The sequence below is a fragment of the Mesocricetus auratus genome, unplaced genomic scaffold (assembly GCF_017639785.1).
Source record: "Mesocricetus auratus isolate SY011 unplaced genomic scaffold, BCM_Maur_2.0 Super-Scaffold_100691, whole genome shotgun sequence".
Lineage (NCBI taxonomy): Eukaryota > Metazoa > Chordata > Mammalia > Rodentia > Cricetidae > Mesocricetus > Mesocricetus auratus.
Genome location: NW_024429267.1, coordinates 17719143 through 17738906, shown reverse-complemented (window position 1 = coordinate 17738906; position 19764 = coordinate 17719143). Strand labels below are relative to the sequence as shown.

Sequence of the window (19764 nt, the reverse complement as noted above, 5' to 3'; positions counted from 1 at the left end):
GTGCTGGGATTAAAGGCGTGCGCCACCAACGCCCGGCTGGAACTCTTAATTTGTAAGCCAGGCTGGTTTCACAGTGCCACCACTGCCAGACCACTGTGTGCTTTTTACCTGTTTTTTTTTTTTTTAAAGAACCTGCTGGCTGTTTCCCCTCCTTCCTCAAGTCCCTCTCCCTGCCCCCTTCCCAGGCGCTGTTTCTATTCAGAGAAGGGTAGGCACGGATACCAATCAAACATGGTATATCAAGGTGAAGGTTGGATAAAGCAATCCAGTATAAGGAATAGGGTCCCCAAAGTGGACACGAGTCAGGGACTGCACAACTGTAACATGCATGGTCCCTTTGCAGTGCCCAGGTCAGTCCCATGCAGGCTCCCTGACTGTCCATTCAGTCTCCGTGAGCCCAGGTTAGTTGATTCTGTGGGTTTTCTTGTGTCCTCCTTGACCCTTCTGGCTCCTATAATCCTTCCCCTCTTCTGCAGGAGTCCCAATCACCTAGTTGATTTAAGGCAGCGGTTCACAACCTGTGAGTGGAAACCTTTTTGTGGGTTGAATATCAGATAATTTACACATCAGGTAGGTTTAGATTCATAACTAGCAAAATTAGTTAATGAAGTAGCAACAAACTCATTTTATGGTTGGATGTCAACACAGCAGGAACTGTATTAAAGGGTTGCAGCATTAGGAAGGTTGAGAACCACTGATTTAAGGTGTGCAAGAATTCACTTTGGGAGTCCTCAAAACAATGTCTTAGGCCCCTTCTCCAGGGATTCCTGGTGAAGGGATACTTTGATTTGCATTTCTAACAAGCTCAGTCTGTTGAAACACCCTTTAGGCCAATCATCTGTAGCTGCCCTTTAAGCTTGGAGGTCCTCAGGTGTGTATGGCTCAGGAAGTTGTCCAATCATGAGGATGCCTGCGATGTTAAACATCACAAAAAACCCAGTTACTGTGCCTTGAGCAGACTGAGAATTGGCCTGGAGTTGTAGTAAGAGCTCTAGGTTGCAGCTTTCCTGTCTCCTGTGTTGGGCAGCCATGCTGCAGATGTTTTTGAGTCACCACTGCTCCTGTAAGCCACCTTACCCATACTCCTGTAACTCCAATGAAAGTCATTGGTTCACCAGTCAGGACCTGCAGGCAGTAATGACTTAGTCTGTCATGGGTTCCCTTTCTGCAGTGAGTGGACTGTTCTGTGTCACCCTAGGAGAAGTCTTTCTCACAGCATCCTGATGTCTGTAATGTGGCATGTATGTTCTTCATGGGCCATGACACTTTTTTTTTTCTCCAGACAGGGTTTCTCTATATTGCTTTGGAGGCTGTCCTGGCACTCGTTCTGTAGACCAGGCTAGCCTCGACCTCACAGAGATCCACCTGCCTCTGCCTCCCGAGTGCTGGGATTAAAGGCGTGCGCCACCACGCCCGGCCATGACACTACTCTTGCTGTTACCACTTTAAAGAAGTGGGGTTTCTGGTATAGAAAGTGCATGAGGCATGGCTTGGGGACTGTAACCTTGGGGAAACAGAGGCAAGCAGATTTCTGTGAGTTCAAGCCTGGACACCAAACCTAGTGATCAACAACTTCATTTTGGAATCTAACTCCCAGAATTAAAGAGATGAATTTCTGTTGTTTAAGCCATCTACTTTGTGTTACTTTGTTGTGATAACCAAAGTTTTTTTTTTTTCCATTTTATTCATGACAGGGTTTCTCTGTGTAGCTTTGGAGCCTGTTGTGAACTAGCTCTTGTAGACCAGGCTGATCTTGAACCCACGGAGATCCACCTGCCTCTGCCTCCCGAGTGCTGGGTTTAAAGGCATGCACCACCACCGCCTGGCTCAATGTTAGGTTTTTGTGAGCTTTATAACATATTTTGTGTATGAGAGTGTGTGTACATTACTGTGCACATGTACCTGTACAGATGGGCATGGAGAGTCCAGAGGTCATTACTGGTTGTCTTCCTCAAGATCTTTCCACCTTAAAAAAATCCCAGAGTCTCACTATGTGAGGCCTTGGATGTCCTAGAGCTTGATAATGTAAAGCAGACTGGCCTCAAACTTGGAGATCTTACTGCCTCTGCCTCCTGAATGCTGGGGTTAAAGGAGGGACCATCACACTAAGCTGTCTTTATTTTTTTCCCCTCCAGACAGGATTTCTCCTTGTAATTTTTGGCTGTCCTGGAACTCACTCTGCAGACCAGGCAGGCCTCAAACTCACAGAGATCTGCCTGCCTCTGCCTCCAGAGTGCTGGGATTAAAGGTGTATACCACCACTCCCAGCTTTCTTTTTTTTTTTTTTTTTTTTTTTGAGTCGGGGTCTCTGTCAACCCTAGACCTTGCCTGTTAGGCTGGTCAGTCTGGTCAGTGAGCACCAAGGCCCTCTTTCTTGTCTCTACATTTTCAACACTATGATTACAGGCAGGACATGAATGCCCTGCTTTTTAAGTCAACACTGGAAACAAACTCGGGTTCCTTGAGTTTCAGCAAGTGCTGTGCCCAGCCTCATTCTGTTAGTCCCCTTCACCCTAGGTGGGGATGCGGGATTGAAGCATACCCACTCTGGAACTTGATATACTTGATATATGGCAAAGAATGGCTTTATATTCCTGATCCTCCAACTTCTACCTCCCCAGACTCGAATGAGAAGTATGCATCATCATGTCTGTTCTACCCTGAGGGTATTTAAATAGTGAGGCTGGGCCAAGTTGGTAATCTCGGCACTCAGGAAGCAGAGGCAGGTGCATCTCTGAGTTCAAGGCCAGCCAGGTCTACGGAGTGAGTTCCAGAACATCTAGGGATACAAAGAGAAACTCTGGCTGGGCAGTGATGGCACATGCCTTTAGTTCCAGCACTCTGGAGGCAGAGGTAGGTGAATCTGTGTATCTTTCATTTGGAGGCCAACCTGGTCTACAGAGTGAGTTCCAGGACAGCCAAGTGTACACAGAGAAACCCTGTCTCGAAAAACCAAACCATAGAGTGCTCTATTGTTCTCTTCTTCACTTTTAAAGGCCCATATCCATTACATGTTAGCTTTATGCCAAGCACCTAAGCGGGATGCTTTGAATGTAAACTCTTGACTCAGTTCCCAGAGCTGGGACAGCAGCAGGAGGGCATAATTTGTGGAGGAACAAGTACGACAGTGTAATCGGTCTGAAGGATGATACAAAGGACAGAGAAGGACACAGGCTATCACACGTGCTGAAATGGGTTTGCTAAACTATGGCCAAATCGACCAACTACACAAACACACACTCTTCTGCTACTACATTTCCCGTGTAAGTTACAGAGCTGCAAAGCCCTTTTAAACTATGCTTGCTGGTTGAAATCCAGGTTTTGAACCCAAAACAACTCAAGACATGTGAGTAGAATAACCACAGCTTGGAAGAGGTTTCCAAGGAGTGACTCGGTGCTGCTCTATCCAGAGGCCAGGTGCACTGGGCTCTGGCAGCATCCGGAAAGCACCTGAGCTACAGGGTTCCTAGTTAAGGGTTTGGTGGTGGTGGCTAGGTCCCACCTGCCCCAGGGAAGACAGTAGCAAAGTTCAAGAGCACTTGGCTGCGGGAGCAAATGCTCCCTATCTTTCTTCCTTGCAGGTAACAGACTATTAGCCATTCTTGTTTGAACATTTTCAGCTCATGTTTCCAAACATTAAGCACTAAGGGGAGAATCAAAACCAGTGGACTCCACTTTTCACAATGCCTAGGGCAGAAACAGAAGTATAAGAAATGAGTGCTGGATAGCCAGGCATTGGTGGCACATGCCTTTAATCCCAGCACTCGGGAGGCAGAGGCAGGCGGATCTCTGTGAGTTCGAGGCCAGCCTGGTCTACAGAGCAAGTTCCAGGACAGCCTCCAAAACAATACAGAGAAACCCTGTTTCGAAAAACCAAAAAAAAAAAAAACAAAAAAACAAAACTGCTGGAGATTGCCACAGGTCAAAAGAGAGCTGGGCTCCACTCTCATGGACTCCCTGGAAAACTTGCAGAGTGGCAGCTTCTGGGAACTACAAGGAGTGTGTTTGGTGGTGACCTCAAGGACCGCATGAATATCTCAGGGTTTCTTTTGCTGTGATAAAATACCAAGACCAAACTAACTTGAGTGGACACTCTGGGAGCTGATACAGAGACCATGGAGGAGTGCTGCTTACTGGCTTGCTCTTCACGGCTCGGTCAGCTTGTTTTGTTATACACCCACTCCATGATCACCTGCCCAGAGCTGACACCACCCACAGGGACTGAGCTCACCTACATCAATCACTAATTAAGAAAATGCACCACAGACTTGCCTACGGGAAATCTTACGAAGGCATCTATTGCGAGTTCTTCTTCCCAGATGGCTCCAGTTTGTGTCAAATTTACATAAAACTATCCAGGATGAATGGAAGAACTCTGTCTCAGCCCGATGAGCCAGGGGAGTAGTGTGAGGGGACGTGAAAGATGTCTCAGAACTTAAGAGCATTTGCTTTGTCTTGTTAGAGTACCCAGGTTCAGTTCCCAACAATTCCATGGCCACTCAAAATCAAACACCAGTTCTGGGGGATCTAAAGCTCTCTTCTGGCCTCTGTGGCCACAGGCATGAATGTGGTGAAGAGAAATATGTGCAGGCCAAACACTCAAGGGCATGGGAGGAAAAAAAAGCAGTGTTGGTTGGCCTCATTGTGTCAGCATTCCTTGGCCACAAAAAGTCTACCCTGTTAGCTCCAGGGCAAAGAGCCAAGGATTCCCAAATACAGCCATTTGTCTTTCCAGATCCTTCCCCCAACTCAGCCTTTCCTAGGAGGGTATTTCCAAAGGAGCTAAGACTGGCTGGTACTTTGTACTGGGTGGTTTGTAGACATGGTCAGCTAAGCTCAATGTGTCTTGTGGTAACAAGGCAGCCCTGGTACCAAGGTTTCAGACTTCAGGGTTCCTGTACTCACCTTGAAGCATCGTATGTAACACTAGTCATACAGTATATCCTCTGCTTTTATCTGAACAGGAAGGAGGGAGGACAGAGAGTGGGTGGCTTCACAGACCTTGGGGAGCTGAGATGGGGAGAGGGAGGATGGCATGAAAATTGGGCCCCAGTCACTGGAGAGGCTTTCATGGGGGAACATGCCCCAGTGGTCCGAGTATTCGTAGTGTCAGGGGCCTCTGCCTCCTCCTTGTCCACCCAGCAAGCATCACATCCACCCGTTAATCTCGGTGACACACTTCTGGACTCTTTGGGTACTAAGTATAGAACCTGTTGGACAGCTGGCAAAAGTCTCCGAGCACCTGAAATAATGTCCCTTCTTATTGCTGAAGTTAGCCTTTTTGAGGCCTCTTGAGAATGACCCTGTGCTAGAGCAAAAACAGAGGCCCAGATTGATGGCCCAGGCCTGTAATTCTAATCCCAGCACTGGGGAGGTGGGGATAGGAAGAGCTTTAGCTACAGAGGGAGTTAGGCCAGCCCAGCAGCATGAGTTACATGAGCTCCTGTTACAACCACACACACCCAGAGTCTGCATGATTGCCTTTTATACTTTATTTAAAACTGAAGAGTAAAGCCGGCGTTGGTGGCACACACCTTCAATCCCAGCACTCAGGAGGCAGAGACAGGTGGATCCCTGTGAGTTTGAGGCCAGCCTGGTCTACAGAGCAAGTTCCAGGACAGCCTCCAAAGCAATACAGAGAAACCATGTCTCAAAAAACCAAAAAGAAAACAAAAAAAAAAAAAAAAAGAGAGAGCTGGGAATGAAGATTTAGAAATTATTTTTGTTTTGTTTTTTTCATGCCACCATGGCTCAAAGATTTAGAAATTATGAGGGAGGAGTGATGAGCAAAGGGTTCAAGATCAGACTGGTGAAACCCACAGAAATAGCTAACCTGAACAAGGGGGAACTCATGGACCCCAGATTGATGGCTGAAAGGCCAGCATAGGACTGATCCAGATCCCCTGAACGTGGGTGTCAGTGAGGAGGCCTTGGCAATCTATGGGGCCTGGGATAGATCAGTATTTATCCCTGGCATACAAATGGACTTTGGGAGCCCATTCCACATGGAGGGATGCTCTCTCAGCCTGGACACATGAGGGAGGGCCTAGGCCCACCCTGGATGATATGTCAGACTTTGGGGATGCCCCAAGGAGGGCCTCACCCTCCCTGGGGAGTGGAGTGGGGATTGGGTGGGGGGCTGGGGATGAGAGAGGAGGGGAGAGAGAGGGAACTGGGATTGACATGTGAAGCAAGCTTGTTTCTAATTTAAATTTAAAAAAGAAATTATAGGGAATGTTCTCAGTGGGGAGATGGGTTAGGCACTCTACCTTAAAGTTTCTTTTTATTAGCTACCTGGTGCTATATGATACTTCCCTTTTCTCTTCCATTAAAAATTTCAAGGGACTGGGCCTTGTGGCCCACGCCTTTAATGCCAGTGCTCAGGAGGCAGAAGCAGGATCAGAGGCAATCTCTGAGTTCTAGGCCAGCCTGGTTTAGAGTGAGTTCCAGGACAGCCAAAGCTACACACAGAAACCCTGTCTTGAAAATAACATAAATTTCAAAGATTGGGCAAGATGGTTCAATGGGTATAGACACTTGTCCCCATTCTGACTACTCCAGTTCAAGTACCAAGACCCACATTGTGGATGGAGAAGAGAACCAGCTTCTAAATTGTCCTCTGACCTCCTCCACACTGGGTATGTGCACACACTTCAGCTGTTAGCCTTCAAACCTGGGACAAATGGCTGAAGAGCCCATTTAACATATGAAAGTGGATCCCTTAGTACCAACCAGTTATAGGGTATGATTGCCATACCCCATCCACTACCCTAAACTTCTCCAGCCCAGGGGCTGGGCTGCCCTTTCCCATGTAATCCAGCCATTTTGGTTACCTGGCTTTTCTTGTCTACTCTCTTGACCAGTGTCTTGGCCCAGGCTAGTCTTCTTAGCAGCTGATTTTCCCCCTCTCCTAAGGGATATGTCCACTCTGGACTCTCCCAATGTCCCTGCCTCTGGCTATGCTCTCCACGCCTACAGTAAGCATTCTCTATCACACCTAGGAGCAGTCATATATTTCCCTTTTTATTTTATTTTTTTCATTCAGTAACCTCTACACACACACAATTTTTGTTTGTTTGTTTGTTTGTTTGTTTGTTTGTTTGTTGTTTCGAGGCAGGGTTTCTCTGTGTAGCTTTGGAGCCTATCCTGGCTCTGTAGCCCAGGCTGGCCTTGAACTCACAGAGATCCACCTGCCTCTGCCTCCTGAGTACTGGGATTAAAGGCGTTCACCACCAACACCCGGTGCACAAAATACTTAAAAAAGAGTGAAAGCTACAAGAGGGTTGAGAGTATTCATACTTGGTTTTACGCTGGAGAGATGGCATCTTTCAGATGATCCAAATTTTGGTCCTTAGTTCCTATGTAATCCTCCATCTCCAGGGACTCTGACCTCTGGCCTCCATAATTACCTAAGCTCTCATGCACATACACCCACACAGCATTCTTAACCACTGAGCCCCTCTTTCTTGTTGTTGAGGGGGAAGGTCTCACAGCATTGCTCAGTCTAGCTTTGAACTCAGGCTCCTCCTACCTCAGCCTCCCCAGTGCTTATTCCAACCACTCTGCAGAAATTTCTACACAACTTTGTGCTATAGTCTATATTTTTCCCCATTGTATTGAAATAGTCTTAAGTCAAGAATACCTGCAAAGCATTTTACTGTCCCTTTTGTCTGCTAATAAAAGGTCTCTGACTCCCTTTGTTTATATCACAATTGATAAACCATTTGTTCCTTTGTCTCAATGCCTCTATTGTAAAGCAATGTCCTAGGACTTTCAGACCTTCATCCAACAGTTTTTAGCTATTGGCGATCATTTTCTAACTTTTTTTTTCTGGGACAGGGTTTCTCTGTGTAGCTTTAGAGCCTGTCCTGGAACTCACAGAGATCCGCCTGCCTCTGCCTCCCGAGTGCTGGGATTAAAGGCGTGCGCCACCAACGCCCAGCTCGTGGGGACCCTTTAAAGGCACCGTAAGCTTTTAGTGAAAAGAATTTTGTTTTCATTTTTGTTATGACAAGAATTGTAGTTGACTTCTTGGAAGTTGCTCAGGTACCACACAAAATGACGCTCCAGGATCTGATTCCTTTGGGATGGGGAAAACCATAGTCTCTTAGAAGTCTTCGACCTTCCAGTGTGGGTCACCACTTCTCGGGGTCAGGCCCAATCAATTATTTCCCAGAGGAAGGCCCCTGGACTTGAAAGAACGAGGCAGTACAGGCAACAACTCTAGTTAGCTTGGGGCAGATGGGCAGGGCAGGGTGGTGATCTGGCATGGTCTTCTAGGGGCACAGCCTGAGGGTGTGAATCTGAGTGAATCTGAGATTGGGCCCCGAAGGGGGCGGGTCCTAGTGGGTGTGGTCTAGCCAGCCACAGCCCCCACAGGTGCTAAGCTTCTTGAATGCTGGAGCTGCGGGGCCTCAATGTTAGGCTTGAACTAGTCTTCCCTGGAAACTGATTGCTTGCGAGGAACCGAGATGGCCACCTATCCAACCCGTCAAGATATCCCTCCGTGGCTGAAAATTCCTGAAGATCTGAAAGATCCAGAAATATTCCAAGTCCAGACGCTGCTGCTAAAATATCTGTTTGGTGAGTGGCAAGTCTTGACCCGGCTGCTCAGCTCAGGCCTAGGCTCCCTGGCCTGAGCTCATTTCCTTCCTCCAACAGGACCACAGGGATCTCGAATCCCTCACATAGAGCGGGTGAGTCAGGCCATGATAGAAATGAAGGCTCTGGAATCTTCCGAACTGACTGAGGTCTTAGTTTACGGCTCTTACGAACACAAGCTTCGGGCCAAATGGATGCTTCAGTCCATGGCTGAAAGGTGCCGCCTGCGCCAGGAGAGAGGTGAGACTCTAAAGGTGCTCTGAACCTCGGCTTGGTTGGGTAGCCTCACCCCTCCACCACGCTTACCTCTCCTCTAGCCTCTCCACTGCCTTCATACCTCTAAGGGTAGCTTGCTTTAGACATTACCAGGGACCCCCTTGGTCTCTGGGCTGTCTCTGAGAATCTGTTTGTGGTTCCGGGCTCCAGAGGTGAGTCTAAGGTAAGAAGGGATTGGGACTGGTCCCTCTGGGCAGGGTTGTTCCACGCCACCCCCATCTGTGTCTAGGGGAATGTTAGAACTGGACCAGGGGTGTCTGCTTCCAGACCCAGAATTCGGGCCTCTAAGTCCACAAAAAGATACTGAAAGAGGCAGTGATCCTGAGGGTTCCTATTGTTCCACAACACTTAATCCTCCTGTTGGTGTTTCTCATGCAGGAATGCTCAGGCTGGAGGAAGCCATGAAGACCCTGGAATTAGACCAGTGTTTGGAGTGAAGCCAGTTTCCAGTCAATGTGACAGATAGACCGTGGCCAGTATTGGAGCAATTCTGATGTGGTTTTTAACTTTGTTACATCCTTTGCAGTCTAAGAGGTATTTCTGGACCCCTGCTTTGCAATGAGTTCTGATGAGAACATCTCTTTCCTAGGTTGCTAATAAATATCAAAATTTAAATAGTCAAATAGTTTCTTGGCTCTGTATCTAATGTATGGAAGGTCACAATTTTCTATCGGATGCATCACGAAGGTGTGATCCTTATGGTTTGTCACTGCACTGAAATTCTAGGGAAGTAGGTACCATACTGTCTGGAACTCACCCAGAATATCATTAAGAACAATAGTTCCGCCGGGCATTGGTGGCACAGGCTTTAATCCCAGCTCTATGAAGACTGAAGCAGGCAGATCTCTGAATTCTAGGCCAGCCTGGTCTAAAGAGTGAGTGCCAGGACATGTTCCAAAGCTGCACAGAGAAACCCTGTCTCGAAAAACAGTAAGTTCTAAAAGGCAAAAATGTAAAATAATACTTGAATGCACTCCATCATTAAAAGCACGGAAGACTGAAGACCTTTTCCGGTGCACCTTTGTATCCTTGTAAATGCCTTGTTAGGCCCTAAGTAATCTCACCTGTGTGTACTAGGCTTAATTTCTGCTCCAGTTTTTTTCTTCCCTCCAGATACCAAGTTGTGTTACTTGAAGAACTTTTGCTTTTTGTTGTTGTTTTTTGTTTTTGTTTTTTAAGCGGGTCTGACCATGTAGCCCTGGTTGGCTTGGAAACGCCTTATATGGTAGATTAGGCTGTCCTTGAACTCACAGAGGCCCTCCTGCCCTTGCCTCCTGTGTCCTGGGAACAGGAAACACCAGAAGCTAGCTTAGCTCTTCAGTGATAAATCCTTTTTTTTTTTTTTTGGTGGGGGAGTTTAAGGCACGGTTTCTCTGGCTTTGGAGGCTGTCCTGGAACTCGCTCTGTCGACCAAGGTGGTCCTGAAGTCACAGAGATCCGCCTGCCTCTGCCTCCCGAATGCTGGGATTAAAGGCGTGTGCCACCACCGCCCAGCACCTCCTTATCTCTATTGGAAGCCCTTCCCTAAGGTTGGCTTTATTTTTCTTCTCTCCACAAACCTGACAGTGTTAGCATTTCTTTTTTTACCTTTAGGTAATTAAAAAAAGAGGCAATAGAATATAGTATGAAATAATTACGGAGTCTTTTTTGAGACAGGGCTTCTCTGTAACAGTCCTGGAACTCTCTTTGTAGACCAGGCTAGCCATGAATTCACTGAGATCTGCCTGCCTCTGCTGGGATTAAAGGCCACCACCGCCCTGCCAGACTGCCTATCTTTAAATCTTCCAGCATTGACTTCAGTCTTCAGTCTGTGTGTGAGGATAAGGCTTGCAGAGAGGAGCAGGTGAGTGACAGCTGTCCTGAGCGCCTCTGTCACATCAGGATATCTGATGCAACAGTGATCAATCAGATCACCATATACACATGTATTTGAATATATGACATTTATATTACCATTGAGAGATATACATCACCATATACAAACATATGCAAATATCTACATATAGACATTTGAATATTGAGATAAATCCACATGTATCTTAAGTATTATCATTAATATATACATTTTTTGTTCCTTTTGAGGCAGGTTCTTACTGTAGCACAGATTTCAAACATCAATCCTCCTGCATCAGCCTCTTGACTTGGGGTGATAGGAATTCAATAAATACTTTTTCCTTTTTTAATTATATTTTTAGTAGGTGTATATAGGTTTTGTATGTGCATATATAGGTACATATGTATGTACATTGCCAGAAGAGGGTGCTGGATCCCCTGGAAATAGGTGGTTATGAGCTTACCGTATGGGTGCTGGGGACTGAATCCAAGTCCTCTGCAAAAGCACAAGTGCTCTTAACCACTGACCCATCTCTCCAGCCCCACAATAAATACTGGGCTTTTTGGTTTTTTTTTTTTTTTTGTTTTGTTTTTTTTTCCTAGACAGGTTTCTTTGTGTAGCCCTGACTGTCCTGGAACTCACTTTGTAGATCAGGCTGGCCTCAAACTCACAGAGATCCACCTGTCTCTGCCTTCCAAATGCTAGGATTAAAGGTGTGTGTCACCACAGACTGGCCACAATAAATATTGCTAGTCTACAAGTAAGACTGTTCTTGTTTCCCATGCCCGAATGGACTAGACTTCTCTCATCTGGGTTCTGGAGGAGGGACTGTAGCCTGAACACCTCCTCCAAGGTTCCTATCATGGAATATTCAAGAACAATACCATAGATATGCTTTATACAGTTTTCTGGTGTCATTAGATGTCATACATCCTGTGGGTTCCCCAGAAAGATACATGTACATTTGGTTTTGGAAAGTACCAATCATTCACTAAATTAGCATTTTAAGTCTCTTCCTTGAGAATTCTGGCCTGATTTATAGACCATTCAGATATTATTAAGGAAATAAAAACTTAGGGTTTATTGTCTTTTAATATTATTTTAGATTTGAGTTTTAGTTTATGTGTATGAGTGGGGTTTTGTGTATGTGTGTGTGTATATGCCTGTGCATGGTGCTGGGGAGGTCAGAAAAGACATCAGATCTCCTGGAACTGGAGTTATGAGGCACCATGTGGGTGCTGGGAATCAAACCCAGGTCCTCTGTAAGCACAAGTGCTCATAATCACTGGGCCATCTCTCTAGGTCCTGTTTAAACTGGGCCTGGTGGTGGTACCTGCCTGTAATCCCAGCACCTGAAAGGTAGAGGCAGGAGGATCAGGAGTTTGAGGTCATTGTCAGCTACTTTTGGAAGCTAGCTTGGCTCCTGGAGACCCAGACTTCAAGCAAACATGAACAGGCTTGGCGGGGGATGGGGGGTGGGGGGAGGGAGGCAGGGGGGACAGGGGGGTGGGGGAGAGTGGTAGAGCTAATGAAGCATCCAGGAAGCTGTGGATTGGATTCGGCAGCGCTCCCCATATTCCACAAGGTGACACATGATACTTTCTCTTTCGGTTCTCCGAGATCCAGGTTTCTCTGTGTAGCTTTGGAACCTGCCCTGGGACTCTCTCTCATCTGCTTTCTGGGGATGGGAGAACAAGCAAACTGACCCTCCCACACACTACTTAGTTTTAAATTTACATACATCTGTTATTGTTTTTGAAGACAGGGTTTCTCTGAGTAGCTTTGTGGACCAAGCTGACCTTGAACTCCCGAGATCCACCTGCCTCTCCCTCCTGAGTTCTGGGATTAATTAAATTTGCATACTTCTGAAACAAACGCTACAGGACTAGGCGTATGGGGGGGGGGTAGGTGGTGTACTTTCCTGGAGTGCTAAAACCTTGGTTCAGTCCTCAGCACTGCAAAGGGGGAAAATCAGAAGCTTAAATGCAGCTGCATTCAAGCGGGTCAAAACCCTAGTGGGGACGGGGAGATGGCTCATCACGTCCAAGAGCTTGCTGTTAAGCCCTACTGCCTGAGTTCAATTCCCAGGACCCTCTTGGTAGAAGGAAAGAACTGACTTTCACAAGTCACATATGCCATGGTCCACACTTACCTTCCCCTCCATACAGACGTACACAGTCCACACATGCACACACATGCATAAATACAAAAATGATAGAAAATACTCCCTACTATCTATTTCATGTTCATTTTCTCACAGCAATGAAAATGTTTTATTTTCCTGTATACATTTCCAGGGGTTTAAAAAAAAATACTTACGTGTTGATTTACATGGGGGGGTGTGGTTAACTACTACAAATATGTAGAGATCAGAGGGCATCTTGCTGAAGCTGGAACTCTTCTTTCATGTGTAGGCTCTGGGGTTAAGACTCAGATAATCAGGCTGGGCAGCAAGTGCCTTTACCCACTGAAGCACCTTGCTTAACCTTGTTTGTGGTGTTGGAGATCGAAGCCAGGGCCTTGAGCCTGCTGCCAGGCCCGCGTGCTAGCACAGTTCATAGGACAGCAGCTTGGTTTTTGACCCCCTTTAGATAGCAATTTGCCCCTGGGAATTTAGCCTGCAGACACGTTGACAAAACAGCAGATTTTTCAATGAGTTCAATATACCTGGTAAAGACGAACCGTCCAGAGTATCCACTGGTCCTATGAGAGAACTAGTTAAATGGACTATTTGACGGAAGGGAAAGAAGACTATAATCTACACCACAAACAAGGCACAAACAGGAAAACCTCACACCCTTGCCAGCTGTTACGGTTTCTTCAGTGACAGTGGCAACAGGCTCACTCCCAGAAACAGTACAAGAGAAATCACTGTTCCCTCACTGACGCACCCAGGCAACCTTTTCCTTTCAGCTGGCAGGTGCTGTATTTTCTTCAGTGCTTTCTCTAGCATGGTGGAAAATATCAGATTAAAATGAAAGAAAGGGTGTTCGTGGTGCTGGGCAGTGGTGGCGCACGCTTTTAATCCCAGCACTCGGGAGGCAGAGGCAGGTGGATCTCTGAGTTCAAGGCCAGCCTGGACCACGGAGAGAGTTCCAGGACAGGTTCCAAGGCTACGGAAAAATCCTGTCTCAGAAAACGAAACAAAAAGTTCAATGGAAGAGTCTGGGAAGTAATAGCATAGTGGTTAGTTTATTATTTGAAATGACTCCTTAATTTGCAGATGGTGAAGAACTGTCATTATTATGGAAGGCTGCAAATGAAGAAACACCCCCTCCCCCAGCTTTCATTGTTGTGGAAATGAAAGGGGTCAAACCCTACTGTGAGCTAGAGTTGTTTGTGGGAGATGTGCAATGGGGAAGCTGACCGGTGGGGGCGGGGACAGGGGTGGGAGTGGGGGCGGGGGCGGGGGTGGGGGCGGCAGTGTCACTTCTATAATCAACACCTTGGGGAAAAGGGGGCTGGAAGATCTGAAGTTTATCTGGGGCTTTGCACGATGAAGGACACTCCCCCCCCCAAAAAAAGCCACCAAAAACTCAATACTACCCTCCTTAATAAAAGTCAAAGAAGCCTGGTGGTAGTGGTGGCGGTGGCAGCGGCGCATGCCTTAAACACTCAGGAGGCAGAGGCAGGTGGATCTCTTTGAGTTCTAGGCTACCCTGGTCTACAGAGTGAGTTCCAGGACAGCCAGTGCTGTTAAACAGACAAACCCTATCTCGAATCCTCCTCGCCCCCCAAAAGGCTAACAACAATAAGGATAACCAAGGCTAATTAGGAGCCTTGAACATGGTACGGTTAAGGAAATCCAGTCATCAATTATAAGTGACCCCGCTTCACCTCACACAGGCAAAACAAAACACAAAGATTGGACCTTTTAACTGTATTTTATTCCCAGAGCCGGCAATCTGAGATGATGATGGATTTGAGAAAACGAAGGCAGTCAGCTGTCTCTAACATTAGTCTTGTCCCTCTGGACAGCAGGCTCAGGTCTTATCTCGATTGATTACAGAGGAGAAAGCTAGTCTTCCTCTTGGCCAGTCATTGGGGTGACTCAGGACCAAGTTCATTAGCAGTGAGTGTGTGTGGTCCTTCCTACAGCATGAAGTAGAAATGTGGTCTTTTTTTTTTTTTTTTTTTTTTTTGGTTTTTCCAGACAGGGTTTCTCTGTATTTTCCTGGAACTAGCTCTGTAGACCAGGCTGGCCTCGAACTCACAGAGATCCGCCTGCCTCTGCCTTCCAAGCGATGGGATTAAAGGTGTGCACCACCAACGCCTTGCTGAAATGTGGTCCCCGTCACAGTCCTCCTAAGGGTTAGCGTTTCTGTATTTAAGTGCATATAATTTCTAGGTGTATATAATAATTTTGAGGACCATAGGAAGAGCTTTGCTCCTTGGGTGGGAAGACACAGGAAGAAAGACTCCTTACCAGGGTCAGTTCTCCCTGGCCCTTTCCATCTGGGAGGTTGACTGAGACAAACCTTCAGCCTCTTCAGAAGGAAGGGCTCTGCCTTCTAGAAGATTCTAGCCTCGTAGGAATCATCTGGATCCCTAGGATCCATGAAATTACTTTAGTGCTAAATGCAACAAGAGCCTGTGATTGGACCTGGGAGGAAAGTGCCCCAAGGAGGAGGATGTTACCTCTGGGTGAGCCCTAAGAACCAACTATCCTAAGAGAAAGGAGAGCGCCACCTGCTGGAGACCTGGGAAATAAGGGTAGTGTCACATGGCCGGGGCCACAAGGGAACCTTCCTAAGAGACGGAACAAGTTAAGGGTTTGGGACAGGAGGCGATTTGCCAGTTATCCAGAATCAACCAAGCAGTTTCCTTGCCTCTGTCTTCCAGCTGGGTTCTCAATCTGGATCCGGGTTTTTCTCAGCCCGTCTACTGCTTCTCCTCGACTCCTACAGATTGATCTACTGTTAATACAGTTTTGTTTCTGAGTGCTGATCACAGAATCCAGGGTCTCATACATGTTAACCACCCTCTGTACTACTCAGCCACATAACTGAGTGCATGCTTTGTAGTCTCTGTGGGAGCAACATTGTAGGTGTTTGGTTGGAAACTCTAGCTTGCTCCTGCAGTCAGAGGAGCTCCCTACCTCCATCACAATCTCTCCTTCTCCCCCCCCCCTCTCCCTCTCTCTCATTGTAGGAACCTACAGTTCACTCCTACACAGTCTGAGAAACTCCACTCAGAGAATCGACAACAAATAAAAGAAAAAACGCAGTTCTGCATTGTTGGCGGCTGTGCCAGCTCCTCCCCTGAAAAAGCCAGCGGCTCCTGTTCCCGCCTAAAGTGTTCAGTTTTTGACCATACTTGGGCACAGACCCAACTTGTGGCAACACTTCATCACCCCTTGCCTAGAGGCTACATAACCTCCCTGCTTTAGTTCCACACTGACTTCTGGGGCCTCCGATCTCTGGCACTGGAGAACTCACCTGGGAGTTGCTTTACTCAAATAAACATGTTCTTTTACTCTTTCAGTTTTGCTTGATCTGACTTACTGTGTTGTTAGAGAAACCTATTATCAGGCTACAGAAAACCTATTCGTAGGAATGTTTGGAAGTTGAGGGAACATTTTCAGACAAGTATCCAGTATGCTATTTACATGGAGGACATTTGAAACAATAACTTGTTTGCTAACTAATAAATATAGAGCCCTTCCACAAAGTGTGGGGGGTTGTCTATAAGGCATTAAGAATTGAGAATAAGAATTCTTTACAGAGACAGTGACTTGCCCAGGTCCTATAGCTATTTGGTGGTTCCTATAGCAGAAATGTAAGCACTGGGCCAGCCAAACTCTAGTCATAATGATCTGTTTTATGGAGTTTCTGTTTCTTTCTAGCACTAACAAAAAACATAATTAGGGCCAGGAAGATGGCTTAGTGGCTAAATGCTTGCTGCCAAGACTGATGACCTGAGTTTAATACTCACATGATGGAAGGAAAAACTGATTCCCCAAAACTGATCTGCCAAGTGCTGACTACACACACACACCACACATACACACATGGAATGAAGGGACCAGACCCTCACCCAGCCCCCTGCTTTGGCAGCCATGACAGGCTACAGAAAATACCCAGTAAGATGTAGGCCTCTGACTGAGCAAAATGTGCTGAGCTTCCTGACCTTGCCCAACGTCCTAGTCACAAAGAGGTCAGATACCCTCCAGGTGGCAAGGAACCAGTCAGAAGTTAGCTGGCATGCTCTGGACTTGCTTTATAGTAGTGGCATAACAGTGGCATGCAGAGCATAACAACTGCCCTGGGAGGGCCTATAGTCCATAGCAACCAGTTGACCAATCAACACAGGACAGGTCGTCCAAGCCCGGAAGTGCACCAATCCTGAGGTGTACTTCTCACACCAACATCTGTGTTGGACAGATGAGGGAACTGACTTAATACAGTTAACTCATTAAACAACAAAAGACCCTTTGCTTAGGGGAGGGTAGAGGGAGCTGGGATTGACATGTGAAGCAACCTTGTTTCTAATTTAAATTTAAAAAACCCAATTATCCATTGTAACTTGTCTAATGCTGTAAAAATGAATAGAACTGATCTATAATCAATCAATATTGAGAAGTTACTAAATAAGTCAATTATGTCATCAACCTAAAATACTATGCTGCCTTTAAAAAGACTGGTGAAGATGTATATGTTCAAATGTGGAACATTTTCCAAGCTATTGTCCAAAGAAAGGCAAAGGACATCACAGTGTGTATACACTGATGTCACTTGTGCAAAGGTTGTCACAATGTATACATTGTTGTCACCTGTGCACACATAGCATCTAAGATACATATGCAGGGTGTGTCGTGCAGACATCCAGAGATACTGGAGCAGAGTTTGTCTCCAGGAGAAGACTGGGAGTTAGAATGGGGAGGGAGATTTGTTTTCTCTAACTACTCTTGGTGCTTTTTGAAATTTCTTTAAAGCCTCATAATGTATATGAGGCTTTTCTGAATTTTTTTTTGTTTTTTTTGAGACAGTGTTTCTCTGTATTGCTTTGGAGTCTGGCTTGGAACTCTCTCTATAGACCAGGCTCAGCCTCGAACTCACAGAGATCTGCCTGCCTCCGCCTCCAGAGTGCTGATATTAAAGGCTTGCACCACTAATGCCCTGCTCTGAACATATTAATTGTTAGAAAATACTAACATTTAAAAGCCTGTAATATAGCTGGGCGTTGGTGATACATGCCTTTAATCCCAGCACTTTTGAGGCAGAGGCAGGCAGATCTCTGAGTTCGAGGCTAGCTTGGTCTACAGAGTGAGTTCCAGCCTCCAAAACAACAATACAAAGAAATCCTGCCTTGAAAACCCCCCAAAAAAGCCAGTAATATATATTTTTGATTAACACCATCAATTAAAATCAAGCACAGATTTAAAAAAAAAGACTCTGCTTTTGCATTGGAATGGGTCTCTTTGGTGATTTGGGGGTTCAGAATTTGGGCACAATGAAAAGTAAATAAATGTAAGATAATTAAAGTATGATTAATGTAGTATTGGTGTATAGTGGTGACCTTTCTTAAAAAGCCAAATTAATGTCCCATTGTACAAAGAAAAAGAGAAGAAATTGTCGACTACTCAAGTCTTTTAGCTTGAGCTCTTTTTTGTCCCCCAAGACAGGGATTCTCTGTGCAGCTTTGTATACCAGGCTTCCATAAAGAATAAAAGTCACACAGTCAGGGCTATGTGGGAAAACCATGTCTCCAAAAATAAATAAATAGATAGATAGATTAAAAATAAAAGTCACAAATGTGCAAAGATTCCCTAACTTGCTAAAGGTGCTGTAAAACAACAAAGGCTCTAGGACTACCTTCCACCAAACATGTAATATTTTCCAAGCATAGCTTCAGCCTGTCCCTTTAAGGGCCCACATTAACTTTGGTACTTTGACCTCTTGCTTGCATTGGTCACTGTCCACTGGGCTCATTTATTGAACTTGAAGGACCCCAGGTGCTAATGACCTGGGACTTTGAGTTTCAATGTCTTTTTAAATTTGACACAGTATTTGCTTTGGACTGCCTTTTGACTAACATCTATCTTGACTCAACTACTTGTTTGGTGAAATTCTGCCTGGACAGTCTCTTCCGGAACTTTCAGTACTCCCCAGACTCCATGACCTGCTCACTCCCACCTTATGGGTCCTTGCAGACCCTGGACATGTGCAAGTCCTCCCTGCCCATTAAATTATACACACAGTGTATCCTGATCATAGTTTCCCTGGGGGAATCGTGTGCCATGCTGCACATTTACATTGCACGCTATCAGTGTTGGGAGCTTGGCTTTGCCTCGGAGATATTACACTCAGAAATAAGTGAGCATTAGTCAGTGAGCAGCTGAGCCTTGAACTCAGAGTTCCAAGTTCTTCACGTCCAGCTCATGCAGCGTAAGACACTGGCCCAACTGAATTGAAGCACAGCAGAGTTAATCCAGTGCCAGACTAACTGTTCTCTTCATTTTGTTTCCTGGTACAGGAGGTTGAAGCTACACCCTCACACATGCTCTGCCACTATTCTCTACCCAAGTCTCTTTCTCACCCTTGGCTTATTCTTCATTATTTATTCGTGTTGGTATGTCCCTGTGTATGTCTGTTGCTTGTACAAGCAGGCTCTCATAGAGGCAGAAGAGGGCACTGGATCTTCTGCAGATGGAGTTATAGACAGTTGAGAACCTCCTGGGCCTGGGAACCAACTCTCATCCTCTTCTAGAGCAGCATTTTTTACTCTGTATTGAGGTGGCCTGGAACTTCTTATGCAGATCACATTGGCCTTGAATTGACCCTCCCCCTTCTGCCTGCCTCAGGCATGTGTTGTACATTAGTTTCCTTCCATCTGGAGAGACAGCTCAGTAGTTAAGGGCACTTGCTCCAGAGGAGGACTCATGTTCATTTTCCAGCATTCACATGGGGTACCTGCAGTTTCAGGGAATCTGAAGTCCTCCTCTGTGGACAACAGGCACACAGTGGTGCACATGCGTACATGCAGGAAACACTGGTGCATGTGAACTAAAGCAGAGAGAGAAAGAAAAAGAACAGAAACAAATCTTTGGAGAA

At 46.1% G+C, this 19764-nt stretch overlaps 1 protein-coding gene across 1 annotated transcript; it reads left to right on the top strand.

The window, feature by feature from the left end:
- Window positions 1-8394: 8394 nt before the first annotated feature.
- Dppa5 (developmental pluripotency associated 5) lies at window positions 8395-9502 on the top strand. The gene is made up of 3 exons (XM_005073707.3): window positions 8395-8583; window positions 8662-8841; window positions 9256-9502. The coding sequence occupies exons 1-3, from the start codon at window positions 8472-8474 to the stop codon at window positions 9312-9314; spliced, it is 351 nt and encodes a 116-aa protein (XP_005073764.1). The 5' UTR covers window positions 8395-8471; the 3' UTR covers window positions 9315-9502.
- Window positions 9503-19764: the final 10262 nt, after the last annotated feature.